This window comes from Hippopotamus amphibius, chromosome 1 (assembly GCF_030028045.1).
Source record: "Hippopotamus amphibius kiboko isolate mHipAmp2 chromosome 1, mHipAmp2.hap2, whole genome shotgun sequence".
In the NCBI taxonomy this organism is placed as follows: Eukaryota; Metazoa; Chordata; class Mammalia; order Artiodactyla; family Hippopotamidae; genus Hippopotamus; species Hippopotamus amphibius.
This window is the reverse complement of record NC_080186.1, coordinates 19,885,013-19,906,299: the sequence shown is the minus strand read 5'-3', so window position 1 is coordinate 19,906,299 and position 21,287 is coordinate 19,885,013. Positions and strand designations below refer to the sequence as shown.

The 21,287-nt window shown below is 46.9% G+C and overlaps 1 protein-coding gene across 2 annotated transcripts in view; it reads right to left on the bottom strand.

The window, feature by feature from the left end:
- MAN1C1 (mannosidase alpha class 1C member 1) overlaps positions 1-20,633 on the bottom strand; it is a 130,281-nt gene extending 109,648 nt beyond the window's left edge. Inside the window, exon 1 of one of the 2 annotated variants that reach the window (XM_057744642.1) lies at positions 19,886-20,633. In XM_057744642.1, the coding sequence (XP_057600625.1) occupies positions 19,886-20,425 (540 nt within the window). In that variant the 5' untranslated portion in view covers positions 20,426-20,633. The remainder of the gene's footprint in view (positions 1-19,885) is intronic. The other variant, XM_057744660.1, reaches the window with a different exon arrangement.
- Between the last annotated feature and the right edge of the window lie 654 nt (positions 20,634-21,287).

Here is a 21,287-nt window from a genome sequence, read left to right as displayed (position 1 = left end):
CAGGACAAAGGGGCCTGCAGAGAAATATGGAGCAGCTGAGAATGGGAAGGACAGCTAGGTTCCTAGGCAGGTATTCAAGGCAAGAGGCAAAGGTTCCCATTTTAGAGCTCACCGCTGGCAAACTATAACAGCAAAAAGCCCCAACAGCTTGAACTTCAGAACTATTAAGAACGGCTACCCAGTCCCAAGACTGGGAAAGCAGGTGCAAGCAAAGGGTCAGCCAGTATGGGCCAAGGATCCCTTCAGAAGTTGCTGGTAAAGTCCAGAAATACAAGGACTTCTTTGCCCATAGAGAGTCTTGGTCAAGAAAGCCTACAGGACAGAGGTGAAAATACGACCAGGGTGAGCCAGAGAGACAGGAGGACATCAGCCAGACTTAGGTCTCTGAGGTCCTCCTCTATCTCTCCCCACACTCTGCGGGTTCGCACCGCTGCTATGAAAATACTTGGGATTTCTGACATTCAAAAGGTGCCTTAGTATTAGCATGCCCTGTATGCTGTCGTAAGGTGCATTGCTCGCAACGACAAGAACTGAAGCTCAGAGTCGCTGGTGGAAAACACAAAGCACCTTCAGAAGGCTTGCTCAGCCTGCACGTTCTGCAAAGAAACTGGTACCAAGAGTTCTGAGACTCAAGTGCTTACGAGTGGCGAGCGCTAGACTGTCTAGCAAGGTATCCTTTCTAAGCGAGGTGAAAACTTAAAGCAAGAGTCCTGGGGTCCTTCCTGGTGCGCGCCTGGCATAAAGGTTAAGAACAATGCTTGTGAACTTCCTAAGGAAACACAGCAGGCTGATTTGGCTTCTACATTATGTAGTTGACAGGAAGCAGGAGACAGGTAGTCAGAGAAGAATGACAGTTTGGGGATTCGTGTGATGACAATTAGCCAAGTTCTGCTCTGCTTCTCTTTACAAAGAAAACTTCCCCTCTCTTTGCTCTTGGAATGCCATGTTAGAAGAGAGACATTTCTATGGCAACCACATACACATCTAGTGATGTGTCACTAAATTTGTGAGTGCACAAAGGCACATTAGGAGACTTTTTGAATGTGGCAAGAGAAATAGATTTTCATAATTGAATGTTGCCCTCAAGTAGAGTTTACCATTTGCTGAAAGCTCAGGCTGCAGCCGGAGATGCTAACTCTGCCTCATCAGAATTGAAGCTTGACCCAAAATCTCAGCTGACTTTAGATGAGGGCTGTCTCTTTGAGAGGCTGCTGCCCAGAAAGGGACCTAGACAGATGGAGGGCAGAACTGAGGGGGGCAGGATGGCCTTGGCAGAGGCAGGGAAAACAGAGCCATCTCACATTTGACCGGAGCCTGAAGAGAGAGGAAGCTACCTGCATGAGAATCAGACACGGCTCTGATCCTTCCCCAGCACCTCATGACCCCAAGACTATCATCTGATCTACCAAAGACAGTATAGAAGAGATTAGCACCAACATCAGACAGCTTCCCCAAGAAGGAGAACAAAATAAAAAGAATGCTGAACATACAGACAGAAGTCCCAGGTGTGTGTCCTAGTTCTGCCTCTTCCTAATCATGGAAATTCGAAAACCATTCTTTTTCTAAACCTCAATCTGTAAACTGGGAATATGCTTCCTGATGACCAGATTAAGAAGGCAGTGGATGTAGAAGCACCACTATTAAACTGTGATGCTGATCACCTGTAACACTGTTTATAAGGTGGCACTGGCTTGACCCGTGTACCCCTAAGGGGACCTCTGCCAGATGCAGGCGAGGCTCCCAGAGCGTGGGTATGGTGAAGGGGCCACCCCAGCTCTGTTTGTGCACATTGCGGCAGCTGTGGGTTTATGGTGGCCTGACTCCAGGTCTCTCCAGGAGCTGGTACAGCAAGGATGAGAGTATAGCCCTGAAGCACCTGTTCAGCTCCAGAGGCTCTGATGTTGGCCTTTCTGGTCCTCCCTGGCCCCACACCTACCCTAGGTCCTAAGCCAGTCAGTACAGCAGCCAGAAGGCCTCAAATATTCAATTCTACCTACCTGCCACCCCCTCCCCCAATCTCTTTATTCTCCGCATTACTCTTTCCCCACTCAAACTAGACCTTGGCCTCCAGCGCTTCAAGGAAAGAGAAGCCACCACTGGAAAGCAAACAAAAGCTAAATTTTGGCTTTTGAGTTTCCAAGGGCCTGAGTCCTGGCAATGAGAAGTTTTCAGGAATAGTTTTGCCTATATGGGATTCACCTCATATGCTGGATTCAGAACCTAATCCCAGATGCCTCTGCCTTAGGAGAGCAGCATTGCTTCAGGGTAAGTGATGGCACCTCCACACTGGAGCCCAGTGAAATGCCCCCTCCCTCAGCACAGCACTCCTTTCCTGCCACCCCCACCTCCCCACCTCAGCCTAATCCACGAGCTGGGCTTGGGCCTGCCTCCTTGTTCTATTTGTAACCTGTCCTCCCTGGGCTGAGGCCACACTCTGCCACCATCCCAGGCTCAGGGTCTAACACGTTCCACCCACAGACACCACCTGGATCAGCGCTCCTGAGCCCACAACGTGTCCCTTCCACGGCCCCGTACGCTTCCCATCGCACATGCCCACCAAACTGGAGAGGCTCAACCACCCCCGAGGGCAAGGCCCTGGCCTGCCCAGCTGCACTTGTGAACTCTGTCGGAGTTCCCCAGGCCCTGCGGCCCCTTCCTGCTCACTCTTGATGCCCCTGGTCCCAGGCCCCCTGCACGGAGGCTCACCCCGGATAACTACTTTGGTTTATGCTAGAGGGGTTGGCACACTCGGCTCCCAAAGTCCCCACCTCCCCGCACACTGCTGATGAGAACATAAACATTTCCACAGTTTTCTGCTATGGAAAACTGGCAATTTCTCAATAAGTTAAACAAAGAATTACCATATACCCAGCAATCTCACTCTTAAAAGGACTAAAGACATATGTCCACCCAAAAATGAGTCCATGAATGTTCACAGCCTCACTATTCATTACAGCCGGAAGGTAGAAGTATCCCAAATGTCCATCAGCAGGTGAATGGGTAAACAAAATGAGGTATATCCACACAACGGAATATTATTCAGACATAAGAAATAAAATTGGGACATGCTGCAACATAGCAGAACCTTGAAAACATCATAAAGGCCACATATTGTATGATTCCATTTATGTAAAAGATCCAGAATAGAAAAATGCATAGAGACAGAAAGCAGACGGGTGCTGCCAGGGGCTGAGGTGGGGGTGGCGGGTGGGGAGTGGCTGCTAAGTGGGTTCAGGGCTTCCATTTGGAGGGATGAAGAAGTTCTGGAATGAGACAGTGGTGATGATCACACAACACTGTGACGGTACTTAATGCTTTAGAATTGTACACTTTAAAATGGTTAAAATGATAAATATTATGTGTATTTTACCTGCAATTAAAAAAAAAGTCACCACCTCACAGAGCAGGAAATGCAGTGCCTTGGCGCCCTCAGCGGCCTCTGCAGCCTTGCTAATGCGAGACTTCTGGGGGTCTCCGGAGCTCCAGGACTGGAGGGGGGGTGCTGGCTTAGGCCCCCCAGGGGGCAGCAGTGGAAGTGCACACGGGGTCAGGGAGTTGGACACTTTTCAAGTTAGCGGGGGGGCTGCCACAAGTGCCCCTGCCAACATAAATACTCTATGAGGACAGGCACGGACGAAGGCACAGGAACTCATGCCAGCTTTCGGGGCCTCTCTGAGGAGGTTGAAGAACCCAACACACGCTGCGGTTGAAACAGTGAAACAGTGAAACGGTGACCACGGCGGAGAAAGATACCACGTACTTTTCAGTCCGGTGATGATGGTGATAAACCAGCACGGACCAGCACCGGCCGGCCGCGTCGCACCTGTTACCCCAGGGGGATGAGCAGACCTAAACACTCAGGCTGTGAGATGCTCACACCACTACAGGAAAAGTCAGAATGATTTGGGCAAGACGGAAAAAGCCAGAACTACCAGGCTGCAACCAGACAGGGACTGCTTTGGCACCAGAGCCTCCAAGATTTCTTCTAGATGTACAGACCAGCCTGTTTTCAATCCCAGGCTGGAGCCGGGAAACCGGGCAGCTTCTGCGGCACTGGTGGAGCTCAGGTAACAGGAGAAAATCTGGAAGGGTGGCCAGGGGGAGAATGCCACTTAGACGTGCCTTAGATGGCAGTTTCAGCAAGGACTTTGCCAAATGACCCTCCCTTCGGTTGTCAGGGGCTTGGTTTCAAAAGAACACTCCCACTGGAGCACAGACGCTGGCCATACGCTGAGAAGAACGTGGTAGAATCTATCCGGTCACAGCTTGTGGTCACAGGGAAAAGATACAATGCATCGTCGCCACTCCACAACGTCTTCCTTTCCTCCACAGCAGTGAAGATTAAAAAACATCTTCACCCCCTACACATGGCCTCCTCCTTCACTGAGGAAGGGGCTGGCCTGCGAATCTTTCGTGTGTAGTCAGGCCGGAGGAGGCATACACCCTATTTCCAGAAAGGAGGTGGAGGAAGGGTTCCCCGTGTTCTGCTACACGGCTGAGCTCACTCAGCATCAGGCCCGGAAAGAGACACACACGGTCCTCAGGTTGGCTCTTGGGCTCTCAGTTGGAAATCAAAGAGCAGACAGCTTGGAGCACCAGCTCTTTTTCGCAGAGGTTCTGATACACAATCAGAAAATAAAGGGGAGAAACAGACGCTCTGATTCTTGATGCCGGCAAGGGAGGAAAGCCGAGGAGTCTGTGGCCAGTGAAAACAGTGATCTGAAGCTGGGATGTGATTGAGGGAGAGAGGAAACTAAAGGCAGGCCTCTCAGGAGAGGGTACCGGCTGCAAGCCCACGTCAGCCCGAGAGCTATGCGCAGGGCTCAGTGGGCAGCCAGGGGTGGCAGAACCATCGGTGAAAGGAAAAAGGCGGGACATGGCTCTCCTAGTCCCTCAGCCACCTGCCTCTATCTGCTCCCCAAACCTCTGTTCCTTCTCTGAAACACTTACGCCCCTGAAGGCTCTGACCCCTGTGCCTCTCAGTCCAGGTTTTCCTCGAATGGCTTTGCGCTCAAGTCTTCAGCCCCCAGCACTCCATCCTTCAAAATCCCCATCTCCTGTGCCATCAGCCCAACTAGTCCTAAAGCCATATTTCCAACCACCTAGATTCCACAGGCATATCATTTTTATTGTGTCATCTCCCACCCTCCAGGATTTCTCACTGTCCCCACTTCCTGATGTCCCCATCTACCCCAGGTAGAAACCTTGGCCATTCCAAACGTCACCCCTCACATCCACACCTGCAACACCCCCCGAGATCCAGTACATGGAGCATCCTGCTATCCGACAAGCCCACTACGCTGGTATTCTCCACATTTGCCTGAAACGCTGACCTCTCCCCCAAGCTCACATCAAGTTGATGTGATTCCCCGTCCTTTGTTCACCCCTTGATTTGGGCACCTCCATGGTGTTACCATTGTGTACACACACACATTTGTCGCACCCTGCCTGGATGCGGTACTCGAGGCCAGAAGCCTCATCTTTGCATCCTCAGCATCTAGGGCATTGCCTGGCAGGAGGTAAGAACAAGGTAAGTTCTCCGGAAAAGTTGAGCTGGAATAAAACAGATGAGCAGCAGGTAGTTAATATTCCTCTCACTGTGTATCAGCTCAACTACATTATTTCATAAGGTCTGGTTTGGACCTGTTTGACAACTAGATTTCCAACACGAATCAGCTCTGCAAATTCCAGCAGTCACATGAAGGTGGTTTCTAGAACAAAAAACGACAGGGGGAGAAAACAGCAGCTAAAAGGAGGGAAGACTGAGGATTGCATCAAGAGAAAATGAAGGGAGAAGAGGTCAGGCCCAGAAAAGCCCCAGACCCTCTCCAAACTAAGGAATGGCAACCACCTGGGAGGGCTGGCAGAGAAGGGCCCATGCAGAAATGCTTCAGCAGCTAATGAAACATTTCAGACTCCACTGCACACAAGAAGGAAACCTACATCCCCCACGGAACCCTGACAAATGAGTCGTTTCCAACCAATCTATCACCATAGCATCTGGGCATCTCAGGAAGATGAAAATAAGACCAATACATAAATGAAAACCAATATACAAACAATCGTCTCCCCGCACAGGCCTCCAGGAAGCCACAGCTACAGCCATCTGCCAAGTTCCACCCTCGTCACTGCTTCCCGCAGCCAGAGGCCTCTGAGTAAGCACGGTTTAATATAAGATTTAACAGCAAAAGGGAATTTCTTCTCTGAAGTCTGACTCTCCATTAACGCTCCTACGCTAAATGTCCACTGCTTGAAGCTGGAATGAAATAAGTTTGGCATTAATAGGACTTGTTCTATATGCCATGTCAGCCAAAGAATTTGCTAGAAATAGTAGGGGCAGATTGACGAAAGATTGCAACTTGGCACAGGTTGAGAATTCAAAGGTTTCTTGCATGGAAACAGAGCTCTCGGGGGGACCGTCACTAAGCTGTGGGAAGGACGTTCGTGCTCATCTATGGCGTATTCTCACCTCCTGCAGCTTCCACGTGGAGGTGGCCTGGGTAGATTTGATGTGATTTACCCAGGACAGCAATTCTCAGGTTCAGTCACATCCAGCACCTGGCAAGGCAGTGATGATATGAAATTGCAGCACTGCTGCCTTGAGTCTGAACACCTGGGACTAGGTCCAGCTCTTTCACTTCTTCAGTATCTTTTTCCTGAGCATCTGTTACTCGATTTTAGGGCCTAAGCAGCAATGTGAAAGGCTGCTCTGTTAACTGCAAAGGGGCAGAGGCAGCCACAGGAGGGAGGGGGATGGCCTTTTGGGAAATCAACTTCAGGACAAGCAAATACTTTCATTCCAGATGTTTATGTTCTGCCTGCTTCCCCCCAAAAAAGATTTAGGTGGGACAGGCAAATATTTATGCAAGCTAACCAATGTTTCCCTTCCTCTATGAGCCTGTACGTAGTGGGACGTGACTCTGACGCACGACACTATTACACTATAAAACTCCTTAAAGCCAAAGATTCACCCCTACCTTTCCTTTAGTTCACACAGCCTTCAGTGCATAACTGAGGCTCAACAGATAGTGTTTCCAAGATTTTTCTTAAAATTTTAATAAATTTATGACAGTATATGCTCTTAACACTAGAAAACTATGCTTCAATGAGTCTTTTCTCTATCGCATTTTTTTTTTACCTGATCCTGGTCTATGTCTTAATAAATATAGAATATTTCCAACCTCTTCCATAAGTAGGTAAAAGGGAAATATAGCTAGAAAAGAGATATAGTTTAGATGAAGACAAAACTACCATAGGCAAATTCTAAAGCACAGCTGTACATTAGAATCGTCTGGGAAGTGTTTGAAAATCCCAGTGCCCAGGCTGTACTCCAGACCAATTAAATCTGAACCTCTGGGGTAGGAACCTGGGCATCAGTATTTACTAAGACCCCTCGGGTGATTCCAGACTGTTCTAAAGATTCATGAGGCCAGTTCGTTTGAATGTCTACTAAGACTATGGCAATTTCTACTTTATTTCCTCCCAAAGTGAAAATTCTTCCTCTAATTTATCCCCCTTGATTCTTCAGATAACGTAACAGAAAGAACGTCACCTGAAGAGTCAGAAGAGGAGGGCTGAGTCAGTGCATCGCCATGAAAACCGGCAGGGCCTGGAGCTGGTCACTGCCGCTGCAGGCTGTTCATCCTCTGAGCTAGAAAATGGGATTGCCGTCCATGCCATGTACGCCACGAGGCTGCTGTGGAGATCAGCTAAACTCTTCACGGGATGCCAGGGCTCTACTAAGAATACCACACACACAAAGAATCTATGATCTGATCTATCCATGAGGCGGTAGGTATATTCCAGTCCAGCTCCCACTCCCCTCCAAAGCAGGCCCCCTGGAAATTCTCCCTGGGAGAATTTAAAAGACAATGGATGGTACAGGGGCCAGAGAGTCAGAAACGTCTTTTCTAACATGCAAGAAAACTTCAAATTCCAGGGCTGACAAACTAGAATTCTCCTCCCACTGGTGCCAGGTTTAAGAGCACTTTACTCAGAGCACAGAGAATCTTACTATGTTCTAATCAAATCCAGTGCCTGATCACAGGAAATGTCTAATGTTGTTTGTCTGCCTCAGCCCCATCTGGACTGACGCCACTCTGGTACCATTCTTAGTTACTCAAGGATCAATAATCAGACACAGAGCTCCCACCATGATTACAGGGGGGCTATTACTCAAAACCACCTCTGAGACTGCATCGGGGTGGAGTCTCTGCCCTTTACATGATTATACACCCTAAAGGCCTGCATCTGAAACTGCTAGAGAAGTCTCTAGACTGAGCTGCTATTTTTCTGTCAGAACATGAACCTTTCTCTATAAAGGTTTCCTTATACTCTAAAGTTGCAAAGTTGATTATATTTATAGGTTATTCTCTAAAAGGCCCAGTTCTGAAAGCAAGAAACCTAAGTCTTCTTTTCCCACTGATTCTTATAATTAAAAACCAAGATTACTCCAGAGCTCTGTAAGGTATGTGACAGACATGGAGAACGGCTTCTGGGAGAGCTGGAAATGAGGAAGGTTTGCTGATTTAGGTCAAGAACACAAGTACAGAAAAACAAAAAAGGTGCCAAAATGTCTTCCCAGGAGATCAGCATTTATTTGGCAAAGTTTAGGTTTAACCTCTGAAAAGCTCATTCCAGGAATGAAAATGGGGGAGAGAGATCTTAAATAAGAGACTTGTAACTTTAATTCAACACGCCCACCCACCTCAAATGAGACAAATAAAATTAAAGGTAGCCTTTGCAATAAGATACTACATTTAATTCATACTGAACTTTCCTGAATGAGGGGAGATAAGAGATCAGATCCCACAGAATATTTATTGGAAGTCCTTCAGCCATATATGTTTAGCTTCCTTCCGACCAGTAATTAGCAATTTCGCCTATACAAATAGTTTTGTTTTGTTTTGTTTTGTTTATATATGGGGATTTATGAACCAAGTTTTAAAAAGTTATCATTAGACTTAGGTAGGGAGACCAGAGAAAATATTTGACAGATTAAAAAATCCTAAGGCAGAAATCAAGACACAGATGTAGAGAACAAACACCAAGTGGACACCAAGTGGAGAAAGTGGGGAGGGTTGGGGGGGAATGAATTGGGAGACTGGGATTGCCATATATACATTACTAATAAGAAAAAAAAATACCAAATTGTACACTCTAAATATATGCAGTTTATTGTCTGTTAACTGTATCTCAATAAAAGTTCTTAAAAAAAGAAAAAAGATGTGGAAAAAAAAATATCCTGAGAAGAAAGCCACACTAATGCAGACTGCTGGAACATCACAGAGATCAACAAGTATTTCTTCTAACACCTAAAATCAGATGAGCAAATAAGGCACAAATAATTTAAGATAACACCAACCAGAAATTAGATACCCTTTTGAGAACTACTGTATCTATTCAGGATATAACTTCAACACAAAATTATAGTTCATGCATCCAATACCAATTGCCAAAAATAAAAAGGAATCTTTAAATATCTAAACTATATCAAGTAAAAGGAACAAAATTGGGACATTTGTAGAGACATGGATGGACCTAGAGACTGTCATACAGAGTGAAGTGAGTCAGAAAGAGAAAAACAAATATTGTATATTAACGCATATATGCGGGATCTAGAAAAACGGTACAGACCAACCAGTTTGCAAGGCAGAAATAGAGGCACAGATGTAGAGAATATATGGACACCAAGGGGGAAACCAGCAGTGGGGGGGTGGGGCGGTTGGGGTGGGATGTATTGGGAGATTGGGATTGCCATATATACATTACTAATAAGAAAAAAAATCAAATTGTACACTTTAATATATGCAGTTTATTGTATGTCAATTACATCTCAATAAAAGTTCTTAAAAAAATAAACTATAACAAAATATATGCATTAAAGTTTGTGCACTTGATTCAGAAATCTTTAGAGACTTATTTGTACTTTATACATAATGCTAACAAGCTAGACTGAATGGTTTCCTAGCCATCTGCAGGTTAGAAAATAGCAAAATAGGAAGAGTAGAGAATAAAGCAGCCAGAGGCAAGTATCCTGACAGCCAAAGAAGTAATAGCTGACAACCTAAGAGAAAGAGGGGAGAAAAACTGCTTAAAAGCAGATGAATCTAGAATCTCAAGAAAGTAGCGTTCACAATGTTTGGCATAACCTTGTTACAAATGCCTAGTTACATGAAGATGTAGAAAAATGACCCAGAACCACAAGATAAAACAGTCAACAGGGACAGACCCAAGGATGACAAAGATGTTGGCAAAAAGGGACTTTATGAAAAGGTATTATAAATATGCCTTAGGATTTAAAAGAAAATCTGGAAACAATGTGTGAACAGATGTGAAACACTGGAGAGCCCAAAACAATGAAAACGGTCCAGGTGGAAATTCTAGAAGGAAAAAAATACCTAAAAATTAAAAATTCACTGGGTGGGCTTAACAACAGATTAGACACTACAGAAGAAAAGGTCAGTGAAATTGAAGATGGGTTAATATAAATTATCTACACCAAAGCACAGAGATAAAGACTGAAAAGAAAATGACCATAGACTCAGTGACTTCTAGGAAAATATCAAGCAATTTAACTCATGCGTAAGTTGAGTTCTAAAAGAAAGGGAGATAGATTGGGATTGGAAAAACATTGAAGAAATATGGGCTAAAATTTTTCCAAACTTGATAAAAATATCAACCTATAGACACAAGAAGCTCAACAAGCCCCAAGAAGGGTAAACAATCACATCCACATTTAGGCACAGCATGGTCAAATGACTTAAAGAGAAAAGCTTAATAGCATTCAAAGGGAAGGGAAAGATATTACATGTAAGGGAATATAATCTCTCATGAGAAACAATGCAAATTACAAGACAATGGGTCTTTCATGTAAAGAAGGGGGGGGCGGGGAATTAACTTAAAATTCTATATGCAGCAAAAATATCCTTTTAAAAGGAGGCCAAAATAGAGACATTTTCAGAAAACAAAAGCTGCAAGGATTTGTCACCAGTAGACCTACACTAAAAGAAATGTTCAGAGGAATCTGATATATAGATTCAAGGCAAATCCAATAAAAACTTCAGCAGGATTTTTCATAGAAACTGACAGGCTTGTTCTCAGATGTAGGCAGAAATGCAAAGGACTTTTAATAACTAAAGCCATTTTGGAAAAGAAGTTCAAAGATGGAGAAATCATGCTATCTGTTTTTGAGACTTACTATAAAGCCCCAGCATCAAGATAGTAGGAACTGACAACAAGGTCCTACTGTATAGCACAGGGAACTATATTCAATATCTTATAATAACCTATAATGGAAAAGAAGCTGAAAAAGAATATATACATATGAATCACTTTGCTGTACACCTGAAACTAACACAACATTGTAAATCAACTATACTTCAATTAAAAAAACTTAAAAAAAAAAAATCCCAGGAAACAAATAGCAATATGGTTGTCTTATTACTCAGCCACAAAAAAGAACAAAATAATGCCATTTGCAACAACATGGATGGACCTAGAGATTGTCATACTGAGTGAAGTAAGTCAGACACAGAAAGACAAATATATGATATCGCTTATATGTGGAATCTAAAAAAGGGTACAAACGCACTTATTTACAAAACAGAATTAGAGTCACAGATATAGAAAACACACTTATGGTTACCAGGGGATAAGGGAGGGGGGAGGGATAAATTGGGAGATTGGGGCTGACATATACACACTACTATACATAAAATAGGTAACTAGTAAGAACCTACTGTACAGCACAGGGAGCTGTACTCTATACTCTGTAATGGCCTACATGGGAAAAGAATATAAAAAAAGAGTGGATATATGTACACGTATAACTGATTCACTTTGCTGTACACCTGAAACTAACACACTGTAAATCAACTGTATTCCAATAAAGATTTTTTAAAAAATTAAAAATTAATGATATAAAAAAATGAACGAGAACGCTAAAAAAAAGATAGTTGGCTTAAACCCACTCATATTAATAATTACACTAAAAATAAGACAGTATGAATTGGCATAAAGACAAATCAATAGAATAGAAGAGTCCAGAAACAGAACTACATACATACAGTAAATTAATCTAACATGGCATCAAAGCAATTCAGTGGGGAAAAGAAAGCTTTTTCGACAAATGGCGCTAAACAATTGGACATTTAAATGGAAAAAAAGAACCTCAACCCCTACTTCACACCATACAGAAAAATTAATTTGAAGCAGATGAGGAACCTACATGTAAAAACTAAAACGATCGAGCTTCTGGAATTAAAAGGGGACTATCTTCATGACCTTGGGGTAGACAAAGAATTTTAAGTACACATAAAAGCACTAACCATAAAAGAAAACACTGATACGCTGGACTTCATCAAAACTTAAACACTTCTGCTCTTTGAATGATACTATTAAGAAAATGAAAAGACAAACCACAGAGTATGAGTATATGCATCTGACAAAGGGCTTACATCCAGAATGAGCAAAGGACTTCAAGAATTCCATAAGAAAATAAACACCTCAATTTTTTTTAATTTAAAAAAGGGGGGCAAAAGACCTAAACACAGACTCACAAGGAAGATAAATGGCAGATAAACATATGAAAAGATATTCAATATCAATAGTTAGCAAGGCAACAAAAATCAAAAACACAACTAAGGAACTCCTTGGTGGTCCAGTGGGTAAGACTCTGTGCTCCCAATGCAGGGCGGCCTGGGTTCCATCCCTGGTCAGGGTACTAGATCCTGCATGCATGCTGCAACTAAGAAGTCCTCAAGCTGCAACAAAGATCCTGCATGCCACAACTAAGACCCAGCGCAGTTGAAATGAATGAATGAATAAATAAATGTTTTTTTAAAAAGCACAATTAAATATCACCACACATCAAATAGCACGGCTAAACCTAAAAAAAGGGAAAATACCAAGTGTTGGTGGAGATGCAGAACTCTCACACGTTGCTGCTGGGAGTATAAAATGGTCTAACTACTTGGGAAAAGTGTTTCCAGTGTCTTATAAAGTTAAACATACGTTTAATCTATGAGCCAGCAATTATATTCTTAGATACTGACCCAAAAGAAGTGAAAATATACCTACATAAAGATTTGTGCCCAAAATGTTCGTAGCAGCTTTATTCATAATAACCAAACACACCAAACAACCAAAAAGTCCAACCACATGTAAATGGATAAACAAATTGTGGGATATTCATACAATGGAATACATCTCAACAATTAAAAGGAACGAAACACTGATACACACAACATGAATGAATTTCAAAAACATGAGCCTCAGTGAAAGAAGCCTTGCATGAAATGGCATATATTGTACTACTCCATTTAGTTGAAGTTCTAGAACAGGTGAAACTAATCTCTGGCGACACATCAAAACAGTGGTTGGGGGTGGATGATGGGGGACTGCTTGGGAAGGAGCAGAGGGAACCTTCTAAGGTGATGGGAATGTTCTGTATCTTCACAGGGGAGTAGTTTACATGGTTTTCTGCAGTTGTTAAAATTGAACAAACTGTTATTTAATGTCTGTGTATTTCCCTATATATAAGTTATACTTAAATAAATAGGTAGTACCTGCATCACAGGGTTGTTGTAAAAAAAAAAAATAAGATGAGGACACAAAAGACAGGTGTTGGGAGGCCAGCAGTCTTACCTAAATGACTCATCAGGGCCTAGGGGACATGCTGCATTGCACAGTGGATTTTATGGTGACCCCCAAGTCATGACAGAGCAATGAGGGCAGAAGAATCTCCCATTATTCAGCCCCTGAAAATGGTTGTTATTTAGTGAAAGCTATTTGCCTAGAAGTTTCGCCTGTAGAACAGCTGACTCCCAGAAGCATGCCAGGTAAAAGCATAATGATTGCGTATCTATGAAGGACACTAATCAGTATGCCCAAGTTTCCTCTGTAAAAGTTACCACTCTGGTACTGCACCAAAGCAGATGGACAACTGCCCTAGTCTTAGCCTTTAATTAATGAAAATTCAGAGTTAGGAGACATACTCAGACCCCCTTGTGAGTAAGAGCTGTTCTGACCACCTGCCTGTCGAGTTTGCAGAGCCCCCAACCCAAATCTTAGAAAGCAGCCTTCTCAAGGGAAGAAACACCTACAGCTGGGCCACCACACTGAGGCCACAGCCTGCAGCTGTGGTCTCCGTGGCTTCAGTTCTCTTTGGGGATGGAGACACCATGAAGCCGGTCTGACTCACAGCAATCTCAGCCACACCCTGCATTTAAGAGAACCAAAACCATACCGCCAACGCTATTAACTAGCCCCCAGAGCCGAGTGAGGGTGAAGGAGGGAACGGGAGGGGGACTTAGGTCCTTGAAGTCCTCAGAAGTCCTTATAGAATCTCCAGTTGTTGTGGTGGTTTTTTTTTCTTACCATCATCTACCATGAGGATACAGAGCTGTAAAAGTCTGTTGTTTTCCCCAAATTATGCAAACACTTGCGCATAAGGCCTTGGCCCCAGGGTAGTGGGAAATCAAAAACCAGGGTAGTGGGAAATCAAAAACCAGAGCTGACTGTGGTTTGAATGAGCCTGGTCTTTTTGGACTGCAGATGCACAGAACTGGAATGATAATCAACCTTGGTTCATGACACTCATCCCTGCTCCAAGTATGGCCCCTCTTTTAAAGTTAATGTAATAAATGCCCATTATGATCCTCGGAATCCTGTCCATTATGTCCATGCAATGGCTTCCCTGACCTGGCCAATGAAAGCAAGGCAGGGAGAGAATTTCCTGAAGCCCCCACCACCTCCCTTAGTGCAAACCTGACTTCAGATGCAGAGGCAGGCACCTTCCCCAAGCCAGAGGCAGTTCCCACAGGCCGGTGGCCCACCTAGATTACCAAACAGCTTCCCTGTATGGGTCTTTCCAATCTGCGAGCCTGATTTATTTTTTTCAATAAGAGAAAAGATGTAAGTCCCTTTGAGCAAAGTATGCCTGATATATATCACAGTATTTATTTTTGGTAGAGTAATGGATCAGTCTTCGGGGAAAGCTAGAGAAAAGGCCTTTCTTGAGCTTGGATGTAAATCAGTCATTCTGAAAACTGCAGGGGAATCTATATTCTTACCCCCCTGCTAACTACAGCATGAAATAAGCAGCTGACTTTTAAATGTCACTGTACTATTTGTTTCCAAACCTAATACTAAAGACAGAGTTAAGGATGTGAGGCCTGAGAAGCAATTGCTCCTAGAATGCCTGCACCAAGTCCCCCAAATAATGGTGCAGCTCACAATGAAAGCAGAGATCCACCCAATCTGTGGGTGTTGAATCATACACCTGGTAGGAACAAGGTCTAAGCTGTGCTCTACTTGCAATGCTCCATTCTAAGAAGCAGTTAAGAAGAAGGATGGAGTGTGTGGCTGGGCTTATGATGTAAGGGTCTCCCAAGGGACCCGTCCGGTTCTTACAGGCCAGTCTTCCTGTCTATATTAAATGTATGATAGAGCAGGACAAGGGGGAAACTGAAGGACAAGCAGGAAAAATTCTTCAGTGGATTTTCAACTTAAACAGAGCTCTACGAAGGAAAGCTATTTAAATCTGAGGTGTTCCTAACATTAATTACCCTGAACATCTCACAGGCTCAGATTCACATGCTACAAAGAACACAAAGCCTTTTAATTTTCCTACCTGTCCCTGGGACTAGCGGTAGTAAATCAGATATACAGAGAAACCACACATGACTAACGAACCAGCCCTTTAACGGGGAGCAAAGATCATTTGCCAAGATGACTTATTCAGACATAGTCACACATCATAACCTGGAGGCTTAACACAGCAGGCGTGGAAGGCAAGAGCTGGCGCTCGCCCTGCCAAGTCTTAGGGGCTCCAGGTTGGCTCGGGCATCCTCCAGACGTCTGCTATCCAGGCATGAGAGGTTTTACTCACGGCTGCCACCTCTCAAGTGCCTTTCAGTTAGGCTCGCACTTAGAAAACTACTGCAACTTCTAAAAGCTTCTTGGGTCACAGAGCCAAGCCCCCAAACCTTGCTGTGGCCGCTACTTTACGACTCTTCGAATTCCAGGTACCCTCAGGAAGAAGACCCAGCCTCCGCCACCAGCAACTTAACTGTTATAATTTATAGATCTTTACTGTAGCCGCTCACTCAAGTATCTGGGCTCCAACTAAGTGTCAGATCCTATTCTGGGTATTTGGGCAGACCCATAAACAAAACAGGAAACAGGTAGGAGTGAGGGAGAGAGAAGACTCCCCTAAATGCCAGTCTCTTCATTCCACCATGAAAACTAAGGCCCATTGATAAACAGGAATTCTCCCCTGAGGTCAGGGCTGATGGCATGGCTGGGACTTGAACCCGGGTTGGACACTCAGGGTGACTGCCACATACAGTGGTGCATAAGGGCACTGGGCAGAGGGGATGGGCATGGGATGAAATTCAATCCACATTCTTCATATGGGCTAGGGGCAGCCCCACTCCAGTGCTATGTTCTCAAGGCCCTACTCTGCCCAGCTCCCTTTAACAAAAGCCCCCTTCCCTGAAAGGACAACTGAGGTTCTCCAGATCAGAAACCAGCCATCAGTAGTAGGACCCAACATAGTTTGAAATCTTTCATTGGGATGTAACCCTGACAAGCTATTCACTCCCAACTCTTGTCATGTGTGAGAAACGTCTATTGAACTTGAATAGAAACCCACCTATGATCAAGGTCCCTTAAAATAATTATAACAATAATTTCCTATATTATCATCAGATCTAAAAGGGAAGGCTGCTAGGAAGCTGTTTCTCACTCTCACCAACCCCTTTACTCTCCAGATCCCAAGATAAGGATCTGTCACTGTCCAACCCCATCTCTAAAGTTCAATATGGGTGAGGGGAATGCTTAATCAACTGTGTGACTATCTACTCTCGACTCGGTGCTAGGGATACAACAGTGAACACCATCACCATCACCAACAACAACACAGCATTGTCCCTGACTTCAGGGAGCTAAGACATGCTGAAAACAGAGCTAGGCAAAGCCCAACTGAGAAGGAGTCCTTGGCCAGACTGGCAGTTTACTTAGGGGCCAGGTCTGGAGGCAAGAGTTTATGTGACTAGCCTCTTCTCCCCTCTCTCATCCCATTTTACAGAAGGAAAAATAAGGTCCAGGAAGGAGAGGAGGTGGCTTGTCCAAAGTCAGACAACTAACTGTTGAGCTAAAGCTCAAATCCATGTTCTCTGGGTTCCCCTTTCCACCACACTGCCTCCTCCAAGGTTCCAAAATTGCAAAGTGAGGAAAAAACATTGGTTCTAGTGACAGATCGTTTCCTGATGCATGTACACCCAGAAGACACAGCTTCAACCCACCTTATCAGCAGAGACCTTGAGCCCATGTCCATCTCTCAAACTAGAATGTTCATAAGTATACTTCATTGATCTAGAGCCCAAGCGTCCATTCTTCATTCACTCTCATTTATCAGCCTCTCTGAATCTCTCTTGTTGTTTACTTTTGTTTTAAAAACCTCATCTTATAGGAACAGAGCCCTTTTATCTGATGCTAGCTCCCCCTCTTCTCCTGGGGTCTAATCAATCCATGTCTGGAAATAAACAAGCCAGAGAGGAAAGCAACAGTCCCTTTTATGAAAACAGGTACCTTTCTAAAATGATCTACCCCTGGGCATGGCACAGATAAAAATTTAAATGAGAAGGAAATAAAGACATCCTCCAGCAATACTCAAATGCATTCCTCATCAGGTAGGACATCACCAGAAGTTAACTTTGCATTCACAGCTAAAACAAACACTCTGCCCAATATTTTTCAAGTTGTTGGGGGGGGTGGGGGGCGGTGGGGGGTGGGTGGTGGTCCAAAGTCAAGAAGCCTGAAGAGACAATAGGCTTCAAAATATAACAGTGTATATAGTCCTGTCCCCTCCATACTGAGGAGCTTAAGGTCTTCAAGATAGTAAGACGGGGCTCATGGAACAACTGCAGGTATAAACAATTCCAGCTACTATCGGGGGTGTACAGAGATGCCAGACAGAAAGATCCAGACATATGGCAACCAACACAGGCCTCCACCCATTGTGTTACTTTACACCCACCTGCAAAGCAGAGTCTCCACACCTCCCACCACCCCTAGCTGCGGCAGCAAGTCACTGCCCGCAGCCTCTGCTCACATTTGTACAGAGGGGCGAAACCTGGTTCCCCAGTAGCCAGCCCACCCTTCCCACCATGGCTCCCAACCGCAGGCTTTCAGAAATGGGTCCCATATCTAGAAGCAAATGAAGAAAGCACCTTTTGAAGAGGACAGGAGTTAATTCTTAATCCTTTGGGGCATCCTTTTGAAAATCTGATGGCAGCTCTATACCCTGTGAAAAACTGCACGCATGCAGTTTCTATGTAATTTCACTGGGGGTTATGGCCCTCCAAGGAGGTCTAAAATGGTTAATGTGCTCAGAGGCAGCTTTAGGAAAGGGAGCTGGGGGTGGTTCAGGTGAGTAACCAACAACACAGCTCCTTAACCAACACGGGAGCAATGATGTCCCTTTCTTGGCTACTGCAAGTTCCAGGCTTCGATTAACCTCTGGGATTTCAACAAGAATTTGGAAACTGAGAGTGCGCTTGCACACAGGAAACAAGGACTCATCTTTGTAGTTTCCTATTTGGACATCACAAAATGTCCAGTGATTGCTAGTTAAGATAGCCTCCACAGGGTTTAGCATAGAAGGCTGAATAACAACAGCAGGGATAAGTAGGGAGAGGTGGGCATTGGGAGAGAGGATAGATAGACTGGACAAGGAGAGGAGGACAGCTAAGCTCTCCACGGGCTCTGCGCAGGTCTTGGCAGGGCAGGTCCTGACCCTTGCCGTCTGCTCTCTCTGGAAATCAGGGCACACTTGCTGACTGCTCTGCAGCAAACCAAGAAGTCCAGACAGAAGCAGTCCTTTTTTTCTGGGTCCACGGGGACGGGGAGCATCCTCTCCTTTCTAGGGAGCAGACCCTGGCCCACTGCTTGCCCACAGCCCCCTCGTGGCCTGGGGGTGTCACTGCACACCCCCTCTGCAGTGCTGGGCAAAAACCTCGCACAGGCGGCTCCAACAGCAGGCGGCTCTAACAGTGGTTGAGCAAAACATTTAGTTATCAGTGGTGGCTTGGTAACTGTCTTCAAGCCCTGGTGAGGCTGTGTTTGCTTTTGGTTTCTTGAACGAAGACTAAGACTCAGACTCAAAGTGATCCTTCTAACCCCTCTGGTACAATCCCTACAGGGAACAAGCCCAAGACCTGCTTCATTAAGCCAATAACCTCAGAGCTTCTGTAACATTACCACTGCCGCCTTATTGATCATTGCTCCTTGTATCACATGCAATCATGTACAATTGTTCCAGAGCTCAATAGAAACCGGTTAGCAAGAATGCACAACATCCTCTGGCTTGTAGGTTGCTGACTAGGTTACAAAATACTTGCAGGACATCAAATAACCCCCAAATCCTGAATTTCCAGGTAGCAGATCCTAAAGGGGTTTGGGAGATGTCACAACTTAAAGACACACAGTAGAAAGAACATGTTTCTTCAAACAGAAAGGGTGTTCATTAATGAGTCTTACCAACAACTTCACAAAAATCTTATCTGCATCTCCACAAAGGGAGGGAGCAGGGCCCACCTGGGCTGAGGGCTGGACTGGAAAGACCAGCATCTAGGGCTGGGGGAAAGTTGGTCCAGTGGTTCAGCGACCACCTACCTGGGTGGGGTTGATAAACTGAACCCAGTGGTGGAAAAGTGTGCAGGCAGGAGTGAAGGTGGGAAGTTTGGGAGGAGGGAGGAGGCTGTAGAGTGTGCCTGGAGGGCCTAGAGTAGACCAGGGAGCCTGGGAGTGACTGGGCCCAGGGGAAATGGATGGAAGCACACGAAGCTCTTCTCTACTGTGGGGGGAGGAGAGTCCTTACCTCCTTGATTTTCTCCCGCTGGGTTTGAACTAGGTTCTGGGGCTCCTCACTCCTGTCTGCCCTAGTCCCCAGAACCGGGTGGCGGAGACGGCTCCGGAACGCGTTGAAGTCAAAGCTAGAGGGGATGCTCCCCTCCTGCGGTCTGAGGGCCGTGGCGCCGCTGCCCCGGGCCGCCGTGGCCTCCTCCCGCGGCCCGGTGGGGCGGGTGCGCCGCAGCCACCCTTTCCTGCGGCGGGGACTGGCTTGGCTGCCGGGGTCGTCCTCACCCGGGGCTGGAGCCGCGGGGGCCGGGTTGGGAGGCGACTCCTGCTCGGGCGCCAGGGGATGGCCGGCGACTTGGGCCACTACCTCCGGGCCGGGCTGCTGGGTCCGGGGGGCCAGGAAGAGGCGCTTGAGGCGAGAGGAGTTGGGCAACAGGAAGAGGGCCCCGAAGCACAGGGTGATGAGGCCGGAGAGGAAGAGAAGGAAGAGGAACTTCTGCGGCAGCCGCAGCCCCCACGGGGAGGCCGGGACGAAGCCGGGCACTTTCCTCAAGAGCATCGTGGCCGTGCGCGGGGCTGGGGACAGTCAGCTCCGGCCGGGCCCCCGAGGCCCTCGGAGTCCAGGCACTTGTCAGCAGGGGCCTCGGCGAGGCGAGGTCGTCGAGGGGCACCGCCCGGCGTGGTGGGGAGGGGTCCCTGAGAGTTTCGCCCTTCGGGGGCTGCTTCTGAAGTTCAGGGAGTTTGGAGCGAGCCCTCCCGCGCCGGGACGGGGGAGCAGCGGCCTCGGCGGGGCCCGGGCAAGCGAGGCGGCACGGCTCGGGGCCCGGGCCCGCAAGGGTCGACCGCGCGCCGCAGCCTTCCCTCCGGCAGCCGCGCGGACCCTCCTCGCAGCGGCCGGAGCCCGCGGGGCCCGCGCCTTCCCGCGCTGCGGCCGCCGCCGGGGCCGTCACATGCCGTCCGCGGTGCCCTGGCTGTCGGCGCGGAGGGGCGCACGCAGGCCTCGTCCCCGCGCCGAGTCGCCCTCGGCCCCTCGGCCCAAAGTTTTCGCTACAGAAGCAGCTTCCAGGTGGGGGGGGGGGGGGGTCGGCTCCGGGGGCGAGGCGGCGGCGGGGCCGGCTTGTCAGCGGCGCTGCGAGAGCGCGCCGGCCCGGCCGGGTCGCGAGAGCGCCGGGGCTTGGCTATCGCGGGACACGTCCACAACTTTGCTCCGCCGCGGAGCAGGCGCCGGGGAGCGGGGGGGGGGGGGGGGGGGGGGCAGGCACTTCTGAGCCTGCGGGAGCAGGGGGCTTCCCGGACCCCCGGGAGCGGAGGGATGCCCGAGCCCGGGTCTGAGCCCGGCGCCGTACGCGACCAGCCGCGGCGGGGCGGCTGCAGCTGCGCCCGGGAGTGCAGGCTCCCGCCCCGCCAACTCGGTAGGGCTC